The following is a 23,416-nucleotide window of genomic DNA, read 5'->3' on the forward strand; positions in this document are numbered from 1 at the left end:
CAGTGATCACAAACACTTAAAGAAATTAACATATTTCACTTATATTTTGTCTTCAATTCAGTGATACATTTGAATAACTTTAAGCTTTCAAAGTAAGCGACTTCAAGTGGCGTGTGGCTGCAAATGATATGAAGGAACTCTTCCTCACATAATGGTACTCTCACCCTCACATAATGGTACTTTATTTCCATTAATGACCAATCTCAACAGCTTATACACCAAATCACATCCGTGACAATTTTAAGAAAGGAAACAAGAAATATTGGATACAAGGGAAATACTGTGACCTGTAGTAGAAAGGCAGAGAAAACAAACAAAACTAGAAAATTTAGGAATGCGCCAAAGAGATAAAAAGAGAATAGAAATTAACCCTCAAAATATTTATTTAGCATTCTTTTTCCTAAAAAGAACTTTGCATTTTTATATTAAAAGCAGAATTTCTGTGGCAAAATATTCCCTAAAACATGTTTCACAACCTGCAGAGCATACTAGTACTCTTTTACAAATCAGTGATTTTGTGATGGTTTTCACTCAGGAACATTAGCAAAACTGTAAATCAATGAATGCTTGATTTAATTAGTCACAGGATTTAATTAGTCACGGATGTATATTTTCTAAAGTATGCTTTCATTACAAGTGCTCCTCTTCAGAAATTACCTAATGAGCATCCTCAAACAATATTATTAAGCTAATTCTCACATGCCAGGATTCTAACAACATAAAGGAATATAAAATGAATATATTATATTCCTTTTCTTAATAGAACTTGCTATATTTTACATTAGTTTAAAAATAAATTCTGCCTCTTTTAATTAAGGTAGAATATCAAAATTAAACAAATAACAAGAGGAATCATAATCAAGAAGAAGCTGGGACCCACAGGTCACAAGTACAACACATTAACTGGGAATTTGCAAGGCATATTCAGATTTACCAACTCAGGTATTTTACTGACTGCCTCTGTAGCATGGTGCCATTCTTTGTGCTGGGAAGAACACACAAGAAAAACATGGTACGTGCATTCAAGAAGCTCATAATCTAATGAAGTTTAAAAATTTAGCTAAATAAATCATCTTTCTCTGATCTAATCAATCCTTAGAGGCAAAGATGGATTGTGTACGAGAGCTTCCAGGAAGCATAGTCCTGTTAAGGGGAGCCCAGATCTCCCCTTACTGAAAGGGTCATAGAAATAAGCGATTTGAGATCAAAGTGAAGAATAAATATAAAGTAAGTGTGAAAAGTCAGGAGAAATGGCACTATATTATTTCAAAACTTGTATAATTTCTTGAGAATCCCCATGAGGGTTTGTTTCTCTCATCAAACAAATATTTTAACAAATATTTGTTGATTTGTGTTATAATAAAATTTGTTGATTATAATAGCTCTTTGTTATTAGTTTAATTCTGATTTATATTTTGTTAAGATCTGTATAACCGAAGAAAAGAGAAATTTCTGGTGTTGAGTACCATAGAGACATAGAGTTTTACAAATGGAGGGGTATAACATCTTAGTCTTTGTCTTGTTACAGTAAGAATAAATTATTTTTGCAATTTAGTATTACAACCATGGTAGGTATGAATTAAATGAGACCATATATGTAAATTTCTTAGCAGAATGTCTGGCATACAGTAATACTATATAAGTTGTTGATAACAAAAACTGAAAACTTTCTACTTCTCATTTGAAAATCTTGGAGAAGATGATGAAAATGCAGGAAGGATATAAACCTAAGGTTGGGGTAACTAACTATAGCTATCTCTCATTAGTTTTCATGAAGATCCAAGTATAATAAAACAAAAGGATAGTTAGCAGCTATAACTTTTACAGGTTAGGCTAGGAATGGTCAATGGCATATGAAACATGCTTTTGGCTGACCAGATATGGCAGTGAAGTTTTAGAAAGGATGAAAGTGTATACAGCGTTTCTACACATGACTGCAACTGTGGGTTGAATTGTTTCCTCAGAATACCTATGTTGGAAATTCTCTCAGTACCTATCAATGTGACTTTATTTGGAAATTGGGCTTTTTTTCTATGGACTCATAGAAAAAAGGGAAATTTGTACAGAGATACAGGTACACAAGGTAAATGCCATATGAAGACAGAAGCAGAAACCAGAGTAATGTGTCTATAAGTCAAGAAAGGCCAAAGGTTGTCAGAAGCCACCAGAAGTTAGCAAAGACAAAGATGGATTATGTCTGAGAGCCTTCAGGAAGCACAGCCCTGTTAAACCTTGATCTTGGACTTCTATCCTTAATTTACTATAACATAATAAATTTCTATTGTTGAAACCACCCAGTTTTTGATTCTTTGTTATGGCAGCTCTAGGAAAGTAATTCACCGGATAATAAATTAGCTATAGGTCTAGTTTTAAGCTAAAGTTTTAAGTTGGTAAAGCTTTTCTTTACCACATTCACATTTCCCTATTTCTACCATTTTTTTCATGTTCACTATTTTGTTCTTTTGAAATTGGCCTCAGTCTTTTATTTTTAAATTTTATTTATTATAATAAGTAAATCAGAATAACATGTTTTTGTAATAATTCAGCATTATATGAATACAAAAAAAGAGACAGCGATAATGTTACTGCTAAAATATGCTCTGTATTTCCAGTTTTTTTTTTCTTATGCTTGTACAAGTGGTCCTCAAGATGTGATTAGGGAACCCCTAGGGGTTCCTGACATCTTTTCAGGTCTTCAAAATCAAAACTATTTCCAGAGTAATATACTTTTCCATTTTTATTCTCACTCTATCATGAGTACATAGAGGCATTCCCAGAGACCACATGTTGGAAACATGTCTCAACATGAGATTCTGGCTGTCTCCTATTCAGCTAGACACTGAAGAGATTTGCAAAGCATAAAAAGAATGCTGATTCCTTCACTAACTTTTTGTTTGAATAACCCAGCTATTTTTCATAAAATACCAGTTGTGTTAATTTGTAATTATTTTAAAATGAATAAATATTTTCAAAATCTCAGTTTTTATTTCTAAAATTATAAATGTCAATAAATAAATAAACCCATATATACAAAACTTTTTGGAACCTTAATAATTTTGAAGGGTTCTGAGACCAGAAAGTTCAAGAACCATCTATATTAACATTGACTTTTTAATTGAAAAATGGAATCAAATTGTATCTAATATTTATATTTTTCCTTCACAATCTAGTTGTAATGATAAGAATAGCAACAATACCTACTACTCACCTGTACCAAGTGATTTGCATGAATTATTCCATGTAGTCATACACCATTGCTATAAGAAGAATATTCAATCAGAGCCCTGAACACTTCTGATGATGGTGACTGGCAGACCATACTCTCAAGAGTACTCCCTAGCTATGTGACCCTGAACAAGCACCCAGGTCTACAGCATAGTAAAGACTTTAATGTTTAAGTAAAGAAACATTGCTCAGAATTTAGATCACATTTAAAACTGAGACTGAATGTAGTCACCTAGTAGTGGCCTGGGGATGCTTCAAATTTTAGAGGTCAGGAAGACTGGAGACAGATATTTTAAGAGAATTAAGGTGGTGGAGTGCTGTGGTTTGGATATGAACTGTCCTTCAAAGGTTCCTGTTAAAGGCTTGATCCCCAGTGCAATGTTCAGAGGTGAGGCTTCTGGAAAGTGATTGGATCATGAGGGCTCTGAAATAATCAATAAGTTAATCCACTGATTGATACATTAATTGATGGACTATTGGGAAATGGGGAAAACTGGAATGTGGAGCTTGACTGGAGGAAGTGGGTCACTGGAGGCATGCTGTTAAAAGACATATCTTGTCCCTGGCCTCTTCCTTTCTCTTGTCTCTCTCTGCTTCCTGACTGTCAAGTGTGTTTGCTCTACCATACCCTTCTGCCTTGATTACTCCCTTATCACAAACCAGAAATAATAAAGTCAAGTGACCATGGACTAAAACCTCTGAAACTGCAAGTCAAAATAAATCTTTCCTCCCTTAAGTTGCTTCCCATAGATATTTGGTCACAGTGATGAAAAACTGACCAACACAGTATGGTGTCCTAAAGTCTAGTATAGAAAATGCTTCAAGAAGGGTGTAATAAATATATAGGGAACTTAAAAAACTAAATTCTCCCAAAACTAATGAACCAATAAAGAAATGGGCAAGTGAACTAAACAAACTTTCTCAAAAGAAATTCAAATGACCAAAAAAACACATGAAAAAATGCTCACCATCTCTAGCAATAAAGGAAATGCAAATTAAAACCACACTAAGATTCCCCCTCACCCCTGTTAGAATAGCCATCATTAGCAACACCACCAACAACAGGTGTTGGTGAGGATGTGGGTGAAAAAGGAACCCTCCTACACTGTTGGTGGGAATGTAAACTAGTATAACCACTCTGGAAAAAAATTTGGAGGCTTCTTAAAAAGCTAGACATCGATCTACCATATGATCCAGCAATACCACTCCTGGGGAAAGACCCAAAAGACTGTGACACAGGTTACTCCAGAGGCACCTGCACACCCATCTTATTGCAGCACTATTCACAATAGCCAAATTACGGAAACAGCCAAGATGCCCCCCTACTGACGAATGGATCAAGAAAATGTGGTATCTATACACAATGGAATTTTATGCAGCCATGAAGAAGAGTGAAATGTTATCATTCGCTGGTAAATGGATGGAATTGGAGAACATCATTCTGAGTGAGGTTAGCCTGGCCCAAAAGACCAAAAATCATATGTTCTCCCTCATATGCGGACATTAGATCAAGGGCAAACACAACAAGGAGATTGAACTTTGATCACAAGATAAAAGTGAGAGCACACAAGGGAGATATGAGGATAGGAAAGACACCTAAAAAATTAGATAGCATTTGTTGCCCTCAACGCAGAGAAACTAAAGCAGATACCTTAAAAGCAACTGAGGCCAATAGGAGAAGGGGACCAGGAACTAGAGAAAAGGTTAGTTCAAGAAGAATTAACCTAGAAGGTAACACACATGCACAGGAAATTAATGAGACTCAACTCCCTGTATAGCTATCCTTATCTCAACCAGCAAAAACCCTTGTTCCTTCCTATTATTGCTTATACTCTCTCTTCAACAAAATTAGAGATAAGGGCAAAATAGTTTCTGCTGCGTATTGGGGGGAGGGAGAGGGAGGGGGCAGGGTAGGTAGTAAGGGAGGGGGTGGGGGGAGGGGGGAGAAATGACCCAAGCATTGTATGCACATATGAGTAATAAAAAAGAATGCTTATGTTAGAAAAAAAAAAGAAGGGTATAATAAAAAAAAAAAAAGGGGGGGGGGTGTAATCATCTGTGTCAAATGGGAGGCCAGGATACAGAAAGAGCAGTAGTGCTGCAGAGACAATGAAACAGGAATGACAGAATAGTTCAAAATCTGAAGGACACTACAGACAGGGAAACAGGTCATAAATCAGAAAGCCAATGTTTGACTTTCAAAGGAGCTGTGATTTTAGGGAAGAGGGACATAAGCCGGAACCATGTATGAGGAGCAAGGGAGACCAAGTCTCCACATTAGGCCCCTCTCTTTCTTAGCCTCCTACCAGATCCCACCAAAACCTCAAATCAACTTACTTTTCCTGCCCTCAATGCTTCTTCAGGGAATCCCATCTGGGCAAACAGCTCCCCCCCAAAATAAAACAAAACAGGCTGGTCAAGTCTATGGGTGCTGTGGATGTCTATGCCCACAATAGTGGAAGTTCAGATTATAAATGGACAAAACCTTGATGTCTGCCTAGAAACAAATCTACTCAGTTCTTTTTATTTTGTTTTGTGTTTGGCAATACTGAGGTTTGAACTCAAGGCCTTGTGCATACTAGGCAAGTGCTCACTCTACCATTTGAGCCACACCTCTAGCCTTTTTAGTTATTTTCAGATAGGGTCTCATTGCTTTTGGCCTGGGCAAGTCTCAGATCTTGATTCTTCTACTTCTGTCTCCTACATGGCCGGTATTACAGCTTGTTTGTTGAGATGAGGTTTCACTACTTTTTTTGCCTGGGCTAGCCATGAAACACAGTGCTCCTGATCTCAGCTACCCAAGTAGTTGGAATTATAGATAAGAGCCACAACACCCAGCTAGATCAGTGGTTCTTAATGAGGAGTGACTCCCTTTCCAGGCCCTCACCCTTGCCTGAAGACATGTATCAATGTCTAGAGACACTGAGGGATGACTGAGGCATGGGTCACCTCAGTGCACAGGACAGTCCCCACAACATAACTGTTTGACCTAGCATGTCAAAAATGCCATGTCTGAGAAACTCTGGCCTAGACCAAATATCCTGGGACAACAGGAACTTTTGGGTTCCTTCACAGGTCAGACCACCCAATACACACCATTTTATTCATACCAGATCTGACAGTCATGGCTAAGGCACCATGACCACAGTCATCTGCTCTATGAATTCCATTCCAAATCTACTGAGATAGGAAGAAAAAACTGAATCTACCTAAATGGTAAAAGTTAAAAAAGGAAAAAAGACACTATTGTATACCAGATGTTGAAGAGGCAAAATCACCAAAAATAAGAACAAACACAAAGACCTTTCCTTAAATTTAATAAGCAGAAAATGCAACCCTTTATATTATGAAAAATAAACAACATCTTACAGTGGCGTTCAAAAGTTAGCATGCTTTCTTAGCTCTGCCCATTGTCAAAATATTCTCCAGCAGCATGGGACTTCCATATTCTTGTTCACAAAAGGGAGCTACTCAAAGTAAGCTTTTTATAAAAACATCCTGGGAATTCAAATAATTACTGTGCTGCCTTTGAAAATGAGACACTGTGAATTTTGATGCTAAGAAGTTAATGTGCTTTTACATCATCAATATTTCGCTGTCAGTATCAATATTTTATCTGAGTCACAGTACAAGCTTGAAGTCTTGAGCCATGGAAATTATAAAAAATTGATAATGTTTTACAGTCTCCTTCTCAGAATTCCCTTTCATTTTGTTTCAGGATATCTCACCAATTAATAGTTTGCCCTTCCTTAAGGCATTTCCAGAGAAAATTTTTAAATGACACTGCTTTCTACATGGAAGACATTCTAAGCGGCATTTGTATTTCCACTTTAAAATCTACTCTTGGAAAGTTTAAGCCCATGCATATGGGGAGAGAGAATGGCTGTGTCTCAATGAAAAGTTAGATCCTCCTGCCTAAATGGTTTATCAGCAAACCACCTGGAATCCACTGCTATTTTATCAGAGGAAGTTTTACAGCAAGATGTTTTATGTGCATGTTGTTAAAAGAGTGAACTCTTGGTGAAGTCTGACCTACAACTCAAATGGTGTGAAACAGGTCTGGCCTGACAAAAAAACCATCTCCTGCAAGGCTGGGTACAGCTGCAGCTTTTTTTTTTTTAATTTTTTTTTTTTTTTACTTATTATTGTTGTGCTGTGGGCACACTATGACATTTACAAAAGTTCTTACAATATATCATAGTTGAATTCACGCCCCCCCCATCATTCTCCTTTACCAGTTGCAGCTTTGACAAAGAGAGAGAGAGAGAAATCTTCAATCTTTGCTCCTCTGTTTGGGGTGCAAGGAGTAATGAAAATTTCTCTTCAAAGCGCCTCTCATAGGACTGTCACAGCAGTAGAGCCCACATCTACTGGTACTCCAAAAACCCACAGAAAAGGCAACATGTATTTTAAGAATATGACAGGTGGTCTTTAGAAGTGTAATGTAAAAAACATGCCTACCTGTGTAGATCCAAGCATGCATAAAATATAAATGTGTATATACATATGTAGATAGAGAAAGCCAGAATGAGATTTCTTGATTGACTCATTCATTAATTTAAGAAAAAGAAGTCAGTTTGAGGTGATGACTATGCAAATTACCCTGCCCAGATCATTACACATTGTGTACATGTACTGAAATGTCACACTATACCCTGTAAGAACACACAGTTATGTGTCAAAAATAAAATAAATATAAAAATTTTTAAAAAAATTAACTAAAAAAATGTCAGAATTATCCCAAAATGTCCATCAGAAGAATAGGCAGGAAAATTATATTTTATTTCCTACTATATAATAGTGAAAAAGTAGGGGCTGAATGGGTGGCTCAAGTGGTAGAATGCTTGTCTAGCAAGTGCAAGGACCTGATTTCAAACCATAGCCCTGCAAACAAACAAAAAAATAATGATAATGTAAGAAAGAATTATAAGCATGCATATTATATGCCACATTATCTCAATTCTCTTCATTAATTTAAGAATCATCATCCCCAATTTAAATGAAAAAGTAAGTACAATTGCCTTGGATCACAAAGTTAACACAGAGCAAAGCTGAGATTCACATCCAGGCTTTTTGACCCTCTACCCCGGTGTTTTTTCCACTGTATCCCAGACTTCCTCCCAAAACCTGAATTTGTGCTGGTTAATAAATAGAATGCAAATATAAAGTAATGTTAAACAAAAAACAAATCATGGTAGATATATGGTAAGTAGATGTATTGATTTTAATCATATGAAGTTTTATATGTATATACTAAAATTGATAAGCAGAATAAGACTGAGAAAAAAACTGGAATTAAAATAATCAGAATTTGTTTTTCCTATGAGGTTGTTTAAGCATATAATAAATAAGATGACCAAAATCATGTATCTGTGCATGTCTACTCCTGGCTAATTAAGGTAAAGAAGTGACAATAAATATACAAGACCTAGTTAATGGCTGAATGTGGGCCAGGTTAAAATGGAAAAATAGCCCATTCTTCCTTAAATTTTCACCAACTCAGAACCAAAGCGACTGTCAGTTTCTTTGCTATATCAAGGTATGGGATTTCTATAAGGTGAAAAGCTTTGCAAGCAAGTTCAGACCCCTCTACAGAAATACCCTTTTCTTAAAATTAGCTTTTATGTGATAACATTCTTTAAATTCTTCCTTCAACCAAAAAAACTTGATTCTAGATGAGCATATAGCACATTCATAATCTTCCTTCTTATATTCCTCTCCTCAGATATGAGGGCTATATTGATACTTAGAGGAGTAGGCAGACCCAAGCATGGGTCTCACTTGGGCCCACAATGTACTCTAACTTGCAGGAATAACCAGAGTGGCCTCGGGTGCAAACTCCCTTTTCCAAACAGCACTGAAAAATTCATATGAACTGCCTTCCATCCAGAGACCAGCCAAGAAAAGGCTCCCAAAGGGCTAGTTTTGAAGAGCCCTGTGCTCAAACCCATGCACTTGGAACAAAGCAAGAAGCTACCTGGGTCTTGCTACTACATTCTACTGTTTTTATAAAGGGAAGTTATCTATGTCTTCTGATTCAAGAATGCAGTGGAAGAATGAAATGTTGACAAAGGTTTCTGAGATTGCTTTAAAAAAGAAAATGGCTTACAGATATAATTGACAGTAATATTAGATTCTTTATGAAAAGTATTTCTTGCCAACCATAACAATAATGAAAAAGTTACTTACTTGTTTCCCCTTAAAACCACTCTTGTGTTTTAAAGTTACATAGTGATAACCTCCCTAAGTTCTAGTTTTGTTTTGAAACTCTTGTTTCCTTTCTTCTTTTTTCTTATGTTAACCTCAACTAATAAAGTACCCTGTTTCTCAAGAATCTAGGAAATTGCTTGAAATGACTGAGACAGAGTTAGCTCATGTTACTAAATTTGAGGGTAGCAATTTGACCCATAATTTATTCAAATTTTCTAACAACTACATACAGAAAAAGTCAGTTAGCTGAAATGGCTGATCTCATTACTGGTTTCCTGCTACAGCCCCAAAGGTTTATTAATAAAGATATTTATTGACTTTTTTTTTGGCAGCACTGGAGATTTAACTCTGGACCTCATCTTTGCTGGGTAAGTGCAACACCACTTGAGCCATGGCCCAGTCCTTTTACTTTTAGTTTGTTTTTCAAAGATGGTCTTGCACTTTATCCAGACTGGCCTCTGACCATGCTCCTCCTACCTCGGCCTCCTGTATAGCCAGAATTACAGGTGTGCACCACTACACCTGACTTGTTTTTGACATAGGATCTCTTTAAATTTTGCCCAGGCTCACCTTGAACCACAATCCTCTTATCTCAACCTCCTGAGTAGCTGAGATTATAGACATGAGCCATCATGCCTGGCTTCTATGAATATTTTTTAATGTGCCAGTTACTCTATTAAAAGATTTGCATGTATTATCTTACTCAATTCTTACAATCCTAAGAAGTTACTGCGAGAGTTGTTATCATTGCCTCATTTTGCAGATGAAGAAACTATGACATACAAGTTGAGTAAACTGCCCAAATAATTTATCTAGTCAGTTGGGAACTGGCTCCAGAGACTATGGGACCACCATGCAAGCACTGGCTGTATCTGCTAGGTCCACAGAGTGGGCTCTTACAGCTCCAAGCCAGCTGCATTGCCACTGATCCCATACCCAGATCCAAACTCACATCTCTCATCATTTTCACTGCTTCCCTGGTCCTCCCGAGTCTTCTGGCACACATTGCTAGCCTTCTTTTGATGTAGACCAAGACATTGGTATCTCGTCCTGAAGGAGATATAAGACACCAAAAATTAAAAATTTAAAAAAAAAAATCTTTCAGTTGAGCAGCAAGAAGAAAATACAGACATTCATTTGCCTTGTCAGTAAAGAGAAATCTCAAAGAACAGACTGCTCCTTGGCCTTTCCTACCGCCAGAAGCACTGACAATTAACTCTGTTAATAGTGAATGAATACAGAGTGAATGAAAAGTACATGAACTTCCAAAGGTCAAATCATGACTGATTACCTAACCATGCGTTTGAGTTACGATGCTGAATAGTTGATAATAAATAAAATCTGCCACACAGTGCTGGGAAAAGGCATCCAGTTTACAAGCAAAAATTCCATGTTCTTCAAGTACACATACTTTTGGTAAAGATGCAAAGAGGTGAATCTCAGGTTGCATCCTGATGAACTTTTTTTTTTCCCCACTCTTGACATTGAGTTTGGAGAAGCCTCATCTTGAACTTCTGTTTCATATTATTCTTTCTCTAACACTAGTGACATCATAATCATCTCCAGGTCCTTAAAGCAGTTGATCTTAGATGGCAACATAACACATTCCAGATATGACAATAGAGTATGCAACAAAATGAAAAACTACCCTAGTGTTAGAGAAAGCACTGACAAGCTAAATAGTTATAACAATAGTCACTAAAATGGCCTTAACTTAAAATGTACATTAACAACTTCTTATCTTAATCTTTTATTTAATTATGTCTTTTTGGATACATTTCCATACCAATGAGAACACGCACATGCTTAATCCTCAATAAAATTACCATGTTTGAGAAAAATATGACACACCTGTTACAGATTAAGTATATGTATAATATGCAGCTATTAAAAGATGTTAAGACTAAAGTCTGAACATTTCAAGTTTTAAACAATGAGAACAAGATGTGTGCTGAAAAACTGCCAAGTACCTACAAATTATTTTAAAGATGTGATTATATTTTTTGGATAGATTTAGGCAACAGGTTGAAAAGATTTAATTTAGAGAAGAAAAGAAAGAAAATTTCTTAAGGTTGCATTATAGGTTATGGAATTTTATGTATTAATTTCCATTTAGTTCACAAGATAGACATTTACTATAAATCTTCAAAATTCATTGTTACAGTTTTTAAAAACTAAGCTATAGATGGTGCTTACACACCTTGTTAACATGCATGGTTGCTGAAGAATAAACTAAAAACCTGTGCAGGGGTGGGTTGTGTGGACACACTCCTCTATATGTGGAATATAATGTAAAGATTCTGCTGGCACCAGTTATAGAGACTAATGCAGTCAGATCCTATAACAAATCCAAGTCTAATATTAAAATTTAATTGTATAATTTTAAGTATGAAGGAGATACACACCTACTCTCCATATTGAAGGAGAGAAGAATGGAGTGACAGAAATTTCACTTTAAGGAAACAACCCAAATTTTGGTTGGACTATGAAAACACTTTTCTCCCACAAGGATCACTGGATTTCTGTTTAAATAACCAATAAAGATGAGTCAAGGGGCTCAGAGAATTCTAGAAATTGTTTTGTATTATTTCTATACTATCCCCAAAATATTACTGTTATATAGTGTATTAAAGTAAAAGGTCTCAATTTTTATCTTAAATAAAAGACAACATTATTTTTTAACATAAAAGATATATAATTAGGAACTCATAGTTCTTTCTCTCTAGAAGTCAACAGCAATGCTTCCTAAAAAAGAGCCAACTGCTGATACAATTACCAGTAACTGTTATATCCTAAATTATCCTCTTTACCAAAGGAGACTATTGTGAGACAAAGAAGCAACTGATGAACAGAAAAATGTAAGAATTCTGGACAGGAAACAAAGTTACTATTAAAGATTACTTCCTGTTCATTTCTGGCATTGGAAGACTTATGGCATGAAAGAGTATGTGAACATAAATAGTAATGGAACTAACTGTGTACTAAGTGCACCTATAGGAAGGAAAAAAGTAACAAAAACCAAGAAAAGCAGTGGCCTATATCTGTTCTCATCTAGGAGAATCAAATTTTTAACTGGCTAAAAGTTTGCTCTGATTGATCATTTGATAATTCTGATTTCCCAACACATTAACCTAGAGGAAATCTTACTATGTTGGGCTTCATACTGGGATCCATGATGCTGTAATTGCTGAGAACGCCGGTAACAGCCATCTCCAGCCTTCAGGGCCTGCTTAAACAGTTTTTCTGCTTCAGCAATAGTTGTTGCTTCCTCTTCGGCCAAAAGAATATAAGCAGTCGCACACCTGTCCATTCAGATAATAGCCACTATCAATTACAAACTCGAAGACATAGCAACAGACTATAGAAGTTCATGCAGAAGGGCAGGGAGTTACGCCAAAACATGCAGAATGGCCAACTGGTTCATGCACCCTTGTTTGTAGCTGTTGACACAAAGTAATGGTACAAAAGAAACATCTATATTTTAGCTTGAGGGGTAGGATGCATAGTGTTAGAAGGATGGGGCTCACATATAAACTCTGCCCCTTATTAGTGTCACTTTGGGCAAGTTATTACTCTGCCTCCCTGATGGAGAACAACGTGGAATGTGTCTGTTTCCAGTGTTGTTGTAGCGGTTAAGCAAGACGATTATGCATGTGAAGTGCTCAGTACAGTAGACAGCATGTGAGACATGCTCACTAAAAGTCAGCTTAAAGTGATGGTAACAGCTGTTATTAAATATCTCCTTCCAACACTGAAAGTTAGAAGCATTATACACAACTTTACTTTTGTTTGTTAGGCAGATTTTTTTCAAGCTAAGAATTTCTCCAGAGTGTGAAATTCATTAAGTCATGTTACTCATTTAAAAAAAAAAGTGCTTCAACATGTTATAACAGCAATGATTTTCTGCTTCAGACAAACTAGAAAAAGCTACAAATGAAGTTGTTTCTGAAGAGCTCAGAATCTGACTCAGCCACAGTAGCTAAGAAGAATAAGATCTCATGCCTGTGACAACAAGCTACAACCTGTTGCTTAGTATAGCTTAAGTACTGTACCAGGCACTTGACATGTATTATTTCACATAATCCTTTCAACAACCCTCTATGGTAGGAAGCCAGAAAGGATATGCAGATATACTGAACAAGGGGAGCTCTTGAAAATTTAAACCTTCCAATCATGTAAAGAACAACCCATTGCCAAAGAAAGGGAGCATACAAGGGAACTGTTAAGCCCAGGACAGATTAGACAGGTCCTGATCTGCACCATCCCTTCACTTTCCTCTTCTCCACTGCCTCTCTGTGGCCATTTCCCTACTTTTCTTCATCAGACCACAAGAGAGAAAATAACCAGAAAGTAAAACCAAGTATTGCTATTACTATTTATAAACTGTAAAACCAGTTAGGGAAAGGAATCTCAACAGCTAGTGTGAGGTTTGGGGTCATTAGTTAATCTTAGCCCTGAGAAGAGGTCTTGAAAAATCTTTAATTGATCCCTCTAATTTTAGGCAGAAACTATCAATAGGGTTTTAAATTCAATATAGTGAGGAAGGGTGAAAAATTACCAGGAAAAAAAAAAAGCTAGAAACTCAATTATCATGGAGGGCAGTGTGTATTACTTGAAAAGAGCAATAATGGTGCTGAAACTATCCAGTGACTTACTGGAGAAAATAACTGGGGTAGGCATCAGAGAAAATACTTAAAGCTTCAGATGCCGACATATAAATATGGGCCAAGGGTAACGAAGTGAAAATTGAGATAATACTAAGCAGTAGATACAGTGTCAGAGGAATTAACATAAGATTGCAATTGTGGGCTGGGAACTCAAGAATGGTTGGGGCTAGCTTGCTTGCTTTGCTTATTTATATTTCAAACAGTATTCTTAGAAGGAGAGGCAGAGTAGCACTACTGGCCAAGAAACATACATCTATGTGAAAACCCATGAGTTTGGGGTTGAAACATGCTAAAAGTTGTGAGTGAAGGAAAAGGAGAGAGCAATAGAAGTGCTAATGGTTGGGGAGTACAGAACAGACTGCTCAGCTTGATGGAAGATAGAGATGATGCGTCCTTGTCACAACACAATACACATACAGAAGCAAGAAAGTGTGGTGATGAGGTAGGTGTCAACCATCCAGATATCTGCTATAAGTTTCATTTGGTTAGAAGTAGGGCACCCGACAGGTTCTTGACTTACTTTGGTAACAATTTTATCTCCCAGATGGTAGAGGAAGCAATTAGGGGAACTTCAACTCTGGACCTAATTCTGACCAAGAAGAAAAAAATAGTTGGTGAAATGAAAATTGATAGGAACATTCAGAGAGAGTTACTATGTCATTTGGGAGTAATCAAAGAGGGGAAGGCGGACTTCAAAAAATTCAAAGCAAAGAGGCATGATTCAATGGTATGAGACTCAGAAGGAAAAGTGGTGTAAGAGGACTGAGCAGCTTCCCAAGGTCCACCTGCAACTGCAATCACAAATGATCCTCTCAGGAAGGAAAGAGGGGTGGCACTTAAGTAACCAATATGGCTCCACAGAGATCTTTTGCAGGTCAGATTTTTAAAGGACATGTAAAAAAAGATAGAAAGAGGATATGTAATGAAGGACTGTAAGAGAGTGGAATGAATTCATAAGAATAATGACAGGAGAGCTACAAAATGCCAAATTAGCTAAAGCTTGCCAAAAATAAATAAATATACCAAAAACAAACACACAAAAAACACTAAAGACAGCTATCTATTCTCTGTTTGTAAATTATGTTTAAGGCCCTAACACCATTCCCATTTTTCTAAAACCACCACAAAAATGAATAAGCAAAAAAAGACAAATAATACAATAGCAGCAAAACAAAGAAGGTTTATGGTTAATAGCAGTAGATAATAAAGAGAAAAGCAAACTCTCTCACTCCCATCTTGTTCCTGGCTTCTCTATCAAGGACAATGATTGTCAGACTGAAAAAGGAGAGAAGAAATTAAACTATAAAATGGGTAAAAAGATGTAAGACAGCAAATCACCGATCCACTCCAAATGAATTGCTCTACTGGGATGGGCAAATCCCAGGAAGCCAACAGACCTTATAGGCAGGCCATGGAATTGCTTTCTATGGACAGCTAAAGAATCACAAAGAATGTGGAGATACTAGAAGATTAGATGACAAATGTAGTATAAATTTCCAAAAAGGGAAAGACGTCTGACTTCCTAAACTACAGAACAGTGATTTGGAAAGATATTCAATGGATTACTAAAGAGATGGTCTCCAAGTATATTAAAAAGAAAGTAGATACCACTGGGAGGTAGCTTAAATTTGCTAAGAATAAATAAATTAAGTTGTACTAGCATAGTTTTCTCTAATAGATTTACTACAAATTAAAAGATCCTTGGCTAGAATTGGCATTCATGAGATCAAAATAAGAGAAATATGGGCTGAATCACAATCTAACTGGGTGGCTTAGTAATCTGTTGAATAATACCAAAGAATGGAGATTCCTGACAACATGAATCTATAGGGAGTTTCTATGTGTCATGTCATAGGGCCCTGATGCTTTTCTCAGAAACATGGATGACACACAGAAGGCAGGCATGTTAAATTTGTAAACAATGAGAAAGTGGAAAGTAAATATGTTGCATGACAGAATCAGGAACCATATAGATCAACTGGTTATAATGGCAGGCAGGATTTCCAACTCTCAAGTCAATCTCTGGAGAAGATTCTGTAACCTTCTTCAGAAAAATCATAAAATAGTTTAACAATGACCACTTGGCAAGGACATTGTTGAGGTGATTCAAGCACCAAATGGGTGGTTAGCTAAATGACCTTTAAGGTCTCTGCCAACCCTAAGTTTTTATGACTCCAAGTTTTAAGAATCTTTTTCATTTTCTGAGATCTCCAGAAGAGATTTCCCAGTCTTCCTTGCCTCCCTTGGTAACCCACAGAATGTTTAACAACACCAAGGACAGCATTTCCTCTTATCTTTTTCTTGATCTTAAAATATTTTTAATTGTTTTTTTTTTAACCATATGTTTTTGTCTTCACAATATTCCAGGGTAGCTCTTGAAAGATTTAAGTTGGGATCACAGCAAAGCCACTGAAATGCTGTCTAAAATGACTAAAAAATTCCCTTCATGTGTTTTTTATAAAAAAGAAAATATTAAAAAGTAATTTTCGCCAAATTATCCTCTAGTTCAAATACATAGTTTAATATAAGTGTCTCATCAATGGCAACTGGATATATTCAAAAGATGAGACTTTTGAGCAGGAAGATTTTGCCCCACTTACTCATTTATCTCCAAGGCTTCATGAGCTGCAGAAATCCTTGCTTGAGGGTTTCTCTCTCTCCAGGCTTTCTGCATTACTATTTTAGAAAAAGAAAATAAGTAAGTCAATCAGGGCTTATGATTAAGAAGACTGGGTACCTGATAATAAATTAATACCTTTCAGCTTGAATTAAAATGAACATTTCATTACCAAGAGGGTTACCCAGATCTCTAAAATCACACTTTTTTTTTTTTTTTCCTGAAGCACTGGGGACTGAACTCAGGGCCTTGTGCTTGCTAGGCAAGTGCTCTGCCACCTAAACCACAGGCCCAGGCCTTTAGCTTTTTTTGTTTGTTTGTTTTTCAGATAAGATTTTATGGTAACTTTGCCCAGCCTGGCCTTGAACCATGGTCCTCGTACATCTGCTTCTTGAGTAGGTAGGATTATAGGCACGTATCACCAGGCCTGGGCCTACACAAATATTTCTAATTTTCTATTTCATTGTTCTTCAGTTGCTAGTATCACACTTTTTTTATGTGCTCATGAAACTATAGATCTAAATGTTATAGATTAAAGAAATCAAGAAAAAGAACACTCTAAAAGAGTGTTTTTATTTCTTTGTGCAGTAATAACATTTGTTGTTAGGAGACTGTATATTATTTTACACATTTTGAAATGACACTGCTATTCATTTCTTCATTTATTTAGACATAATATATTCTCTACCAGTCATTTTCCCAAGTATTTGCTACAGGCTCTGGATATCAGGATCTTTTGAAACCATGTGAAGAATTATGAGTTAGGTCAGTAAAAAGGGCTTGAGTTCAGTGGTCGGTAATATACTATAATCTCCCACCATGCAAAGAACCTTTACCTCTAAAAACAAACAATAACAAATGTCCTGATTTGTTTTATTTATTTATTTTCTTAATTCATTTATTTCACATGTGCATACATTGTTTGGGTCATTTCTCCACCCTGCCCCTCTCCTCCTATGTCTTCTTCCTCCCCTCAGTTCCAGGCAGGTCCTGTTCTGCCCTTATCACTAATTTTGTTGAAGAAAAGACATAAGGAAGACAAAGCGTTTTTTGCTAGTTGAGTTAAGGATAGCTATACAGAGAGATTCCTACTATTGCTTTCATGTACCCATGTGTTATGACCCATGTTGATTCAACTCTAACTGATCTTTACACTGATTCCTTATCCCCGTCTCATGATAACCTCTGTTGCTTTAAGGTTTCTGTATTAGCTCCTCTGGAGTGGGGACATCAAATGCTTTCATGTTTTGGGTTTTCAACCTACTCCTATATCTCCCTTATGTACTCTCCCCTTCTCATGTGATCCAAGTCCAACCACATTGCTGCATTTGCCCTAGATCTGAAGTCTGCATATGAGGGAGAACATACGATTTTTGGTCTTCTGAGCCTGGCTGACCTCGCTCAGAATGATGTTCTCCAGTTCCATCCATTTACTTGAAAATGATAAGATTTCATTCTTCTTCATGGCTGAATAAAATTCCATTGTGTACAAGTACCACATTTTCTTGATCCATCCATCAGTAGTGGGGCATCTTGGTTATTTCCATAATTTGGCTATTGTGAATAGCGCTGCAATAAACATGGGTGTGCAGGTGCCTCTGGAGTAACCTGTGTTGCATTCCTTTGGGTTTATCCCCAGGAGTGGGATTGCTGGATTATATGGCAGATCTATGTTTAGATTTTTAAGAAGTCTCCAAATTTTTTTCCAAAGTGGTTGCACCAGCTTGCATTCTCACCAGCAGTGGATTAGGGTTCTTTTCTCCCCACATCCTCACCAACACATGTTGTTGGTGGTGTTTTTGATGATGGCTATTCTAACAGGGGTGAGGTAGACTCTCAGGTGGTTTTCATTTGCATTTCCTTTATGGCCAGAGATGGTGAGCATTTTTTTATGTGTTTTTTGGCCATTTGAATTTCTTCTTTTGAGAAAGTTCTGTTTAGTTCAGTTGCCCATTTCGTAATTGGTTCATTGATTTTAGGAGAGTTTAGTTTCTTAAGTTCCCTGTATATTCTAGTTGTCAGTCCCTTGTCTGATGTATAACTGGCAAATATTTTCTCCCACTCTGTGGGCAGTCTCTTCAGTTTAGAGACCATTTCTTTTGTTGTGCAGAAGCTTTTTAATTTTATGAAGCCCCATTTGTCCATCCTTTCTCTTAGTTGCTGGATTGCTGGGGTTCTATTGAGGAAGTCTTTGCCTATAGCTATTTGTTCCAGTGTTTCCTGTTCCTTCCTGCACTAACTTCATAGTTTCAGGTCTAATATTTAGGTCCTTGATCCATTTTAAGTTGATACTAATACAGGGTGATAGACATGGATCTAGTTTCAGTTTCTTGTAGACGGGTAACTACTTTTCCCAGCAACATCTGTTGAAGAGGATGTCTTTTCTCCATCGTATATTTTTGGCACCTTTGTCAAAAATGAGATGGGTATAGTTGTGTGTATTCATATCTAGGTCCTCTATTCTGTTCCACTGATCTTCATGTCTGTTTTTGTGCCAGTACCATGCTGTTTTTATTGCTATTGCTTTGTAATATAGTTTGAAGTTGGGTATTGTGATACCTCCAGCATTGCTCTTTTCAGTGAGTATTGCCTTGGCTATTCACGGTCTCTTGTGTTTCCAAATGAACTTTAGGGTAGATTTTTCAATCTCTGTGATGAAAGTCATTGGGATTTTGATGGGAATTGCATTAAACATGTAGATTGCTTTTGGTAGTACAGTCATTTTTACTATGCTGATTCTACTAATCCATGAACACAGGAGATTTTTCTATCTTCTGTAGCTTTCCTCAATCTCTTTCTTCAGGGATTTGTAATTCTCCTTGTAGAGGTCATTCACATCCTTTGTTAAGTTTACTCCTAGGTAGTTAATTTTTTTGAGGCTATTGTGAATGGAATTGTTTCCATATATTCCTTCTGTTTGTTCGTTGTTGCTGCATACCCTTATTTGTTTTAAAATTTTCATTTTTTAAGTCAGCTTCTTAAGAGCATATAGAAATTTCTTTTTAAAAATATTTTCTTTACCTATTTACCTTGACTAAGTGTAATAATACAAAATATACCAGTGGGATTATTTGGAACTTAAGCAGTATAAGATGCACGCTAAACAGAGTATCTAGAATGGAAAACACATATGGACTCTAGTAACCAAGGCCATCTGCCCCTTCAATGCCAGTAAACCTAAAAATTGGCATCTAAGTCACTAAAGTGTTTTATAAACCATTGGATTCAGTGAATTCTAGCTTCAAATTGGAAAATCATCAAGGAGACAAGACCCTTCATTCCATCTCACCTGTTAATTTCACGGATTTATGGTTTCATGTAAGATTTATATTCAATTAAGCTTTGATATATTTTTTAGGAATCATGTTCTAAATAATGAGTCTCACTTCTATATTGATACCTCATTGTGGATAAGCCCTATTTAAGTATCAGAATTCTGGGATATACTAGTCAGTCAGTAATGTTTATTCACTGGGCTTTGTAGAACAAATATTGTATAAGCAGAAACCTTGATACTTAAAACAAGTTGAGCACTCTCCCACTAGCAACTACTGAAAGGATTTTCCATACTTGCATCTGCAGGACGTAAGTGGTCAGAGTCACAAGTAAAGAATGTCTGGTGGTCCTGGGCAGAGAGATTCATGTCATAGTAAGTCAGCGGCTCTCGTCCTGTCACCCAAGTATACCTGAAGAGGGGAAATAAGACAGTCAGAAAGTTTGAGGGAGGATAGCTGCACTTAAAAGAGTAAGCTGTAGAGGAGTTGAAATGTAAACCACTAACTGAATACTAAGATGGCTTTGATAATGAATAAAAAAAAGCATTTAAAAAATCATCCTTTTCTCCCTTCAGGAATTACATGGTAGGGATGAAATAAACATTTTCCCGTATGTTTTTGCTGTAAAATTTTACTATTCCTTGCTCATTAAAACCTTCCCTATTTAGTACTATGAATAGACATTTCCCAAAAGTTATGAAATTCTAATTTGCCTAAACACTTCACTAAATTAAATTCAGGTGAGCTTCAAAATGTTTTGGTTATATAATGTATGTGAAAAGAATAAATGCAGTAATTCTAAAAACTACAAATTTTTGTACATTATCCCAAGTCCAATACTAAAATATTTATAAAATAGGAAAATCAAAACATTTGAGGATAGTATCAAAAAATGAAAGTACTAAACAGACTGTAACATGACCCCTAAATGAATCAGCCAAAACACTGGCTGCTGTCTTTGCTCTCTGAACCAGACTCACTGGTTTCCCAACCTGTCAAAATGCTTACCGATTATATTCAGCACCCCTAAATAAATTTAGTGGATTTCGCCATACTTTGCATTCTACAACAAAGAGAAAAATGAAAATGTTAACACATAAGTTCAGTGATATTATAAGGTTAACAGAAAATGTGACTCAGACACCAGGACTTTGGAACGTTCACCTAATCTCTCTGGGTCCAAGATTCCTCATTTGTCAAATCCAGGTATATGGCAAAATTAGCTATTAGCTAATAACTTCTATAGTTATTTCAGGAAATCCAAACAGATTTCACAAATTTAATTCTAATAGGTAAAAGGTACAGGCAGAAGTAAAACTGCTTTCTGTTACTCTAAAGTATATCTCACAATAACATCATCTATAACAAATTAAACTATACAGTTGAATACACAGAACCCTAGACTCTTAATTAAGGATTATGTTAATTCTGATTTTGTGATAATTAATGATATTGTTTTTGTCTTCCTGGGAAGTAGTAATAAGAAAATTAATAAAATAACCAGTATTATAGGGAGAAATGCTATGAAAGTAAATTGTTTTAAAGCATTTGACATCATTAACTTATGCAGACACAGATACTAATCCCTTACTAATATTATGTTAGCTTCTTACAGATCATACCTCTTTGTTATAGAAAGGCCACAGAAACTTAGAATTAAAGTACTTTAACTTAGAAAAATCAATTAGTACCTTTAAGATTGTGTTATAACAAATGCTTGACTAAAAAGCTACAACTTAAAACATTCTATAAATTTTCTGCTGATTCATAATACTAGATTGCTTTGGATTAATACAGATTTATTGGAAAATAAACTCAGTAACCATAAGTCAAAACAACCGTGAGTGGGTGGATATAGGTGTGTGTAATCAAAGAACACACCCAACAACATATACTCACAAATTATTGCAGAAATCCAAAGGACATTAAAGGCTGTGGAGTGGTAAATTAGGACTCTATCCTCAGTCCCATACATCTAACATCTGTTCTTCTACTCATCCATCCACTCATTTATCTATCTATCTATCTATCCAATGGACATTAATTTCAGCACCCAGTGGGGGGAAACAAGTAAACCACAAATTATAATACAGTGTGATAAGAGAGAGCCTAAACCAATATGGGAATTCTAAGTATAATCTTGGTAAATACTTGTTAAAATAGTAAATGAAAGGTCTACATACAACAAGAATATGTGTTTTCATTAATGAAGATAAATTAATCTTTAAATTGGAGCAGAATTTCACTTTAAATTTACTCAATATTTATAAATAATGGCCCTAATTTTTTGTCGCTTAGATTAACTTGCTATTTAGTTTTTAATTTTTGGGTGGTACTTGGGTTTGAACTCAGGGCCTCTTGCTTGCTAGGCAGATGCTCTACCAATTGAGCTACTGCACGGGTGAACTTGCTACTTACGAAGTGATAGTTGCTTACTTAATGTGGCATTTTTGAATTTTGCTCCTAAGAAACTCAGAGGACTTGATGGCTATCATTTCATGTGGCACTACCTTGAAAATTATGTTTTCCCTTTAATAATGACTTCTAAACAGAAAGCCCATCAGAAAGTCATGAATACAATGACTCTAGATCATGGCTTAAAACAAAATGGTTAGACAGACAACCATAATCTCAGCCCTTAGGGCTGTTATAACTGTTAGTATCTCATCACTGTCAACTCTTCCTCAGATACTCTTTCAAGATTCATAGTACTCTTTGTAAAGCTTCATAAATATTGCAAGGTTTGTAATTAGCAGATAATGAACACACATTTTATGTTCAAGGATGTTCATGATAGAATTCTTTGAATAAATCAGGCACATTTGGGAGAGGTGGCTCTTCTTCTATTGAATTTCAACTGAAATGTTAATAAAAAGATTATGGCAAATATCTTATTTCCTACAAAAACATTATTATATTACCTGGGAGAATAAGCACTATTTAAGTATCCGCTGACAAATTAGAAAGAAAACCGCCTTCAATTAAAATTTTATCTATTAAATATAAGTTGAAATTTTAAAGTATTTCTAAATAAAAAGAATTCCAAAGAGAAGTATGTGCAAATTTAAAGTGTTCACTGAATAGTAACTAAATGAAGCCATCTTTACCTAGAAGAGTCATGGTCTAGCCAGCAGAGGGTGCAGCAACCATGAAATATGGCTTTTATCACTCCATTAGAGAACTAAACTTAAAACCTAAAATCCTTATTTGTTATTTGTGCCCAGTATTAACTTTTTCAACTATTCCTGAAACTTAAAAGTGAAGATCTAAGTAATTATAATAGATGTAAACTGTTCTAAGCAAGAAAAATGTGATGAGGTAGATAAGAAACAGCTTCACAAGTCATATCTTTTTAATTGAGGGTGAAGGGAAGGTTATTTTTCTTTTAAGAAATAAGCAATATAGATGTTATATATGAACAC

General features: G+C 35.9%; 1 protein-coding gene across 12 annotated transcripts in view; it reads right to left on the reverse strand.

Annotated features, from left to right (window-relative positions):
• St7 (suppression of tumorigenicity 7) overlaps positions 1 to 23,416 on the reverse strand; it is a 256,603-nt gene that overhangs the window by 84,771 nt on the left and 148,416 nt on the right. For 8 of the 12 annotated variants that reach the window (XM_074064492.1, XM_074064494.1, XM_074064489.1 and 5 more), the window contains exons 4-9: positions 21,003 to 21,057; positions 20,290 to 20,405; positions 16,703 to 16,778; positions 14,623 to 14,691; positions 12,583 to 12,737; positions 10,388 to 10,485 (exon numbers count right to left, since the gene is read on the reverse strand). In XM_074064492.1, coding sequence (XP_073920593.1) covers positions 10,388 to 10,485; positions 12,583 to 12,737; positions 14,623 to 14,691; positions 16,703 to 16,778; positions 20,290 to 20,405; positions 21,003 to 21,057 — 569 coding nt within the window. The remainder of the gene's footprint in view (positions 1 to 10,387; positions 10,486 to 12,582; positions 12,738 to 14,622; positions 14,692 to 16,702; positions 16,779 to 20,289; positions 20,406 to 21,002; positions 21,058 to 23,416) is intronic. The other 4 variants (XM_074064495.1, XM_074064491.1, XM_074064493.1 and 1 more) reach the window with 1 other exon arrangement.

Source organism: Castor canadensis, chromosome 2 (assembly GCF_047511655.1).
Source record: "Castor canadensis chromosome 2, mCasCan1.hap1v2, whole genome shotgun sequence".
NCBI classification, from domain to species: domain Eukaryota; kingdom Metazoa; phylum Chordata; class Mammalia; order Rodentia; family Castoridae; genus Castor; species Castor canadensis.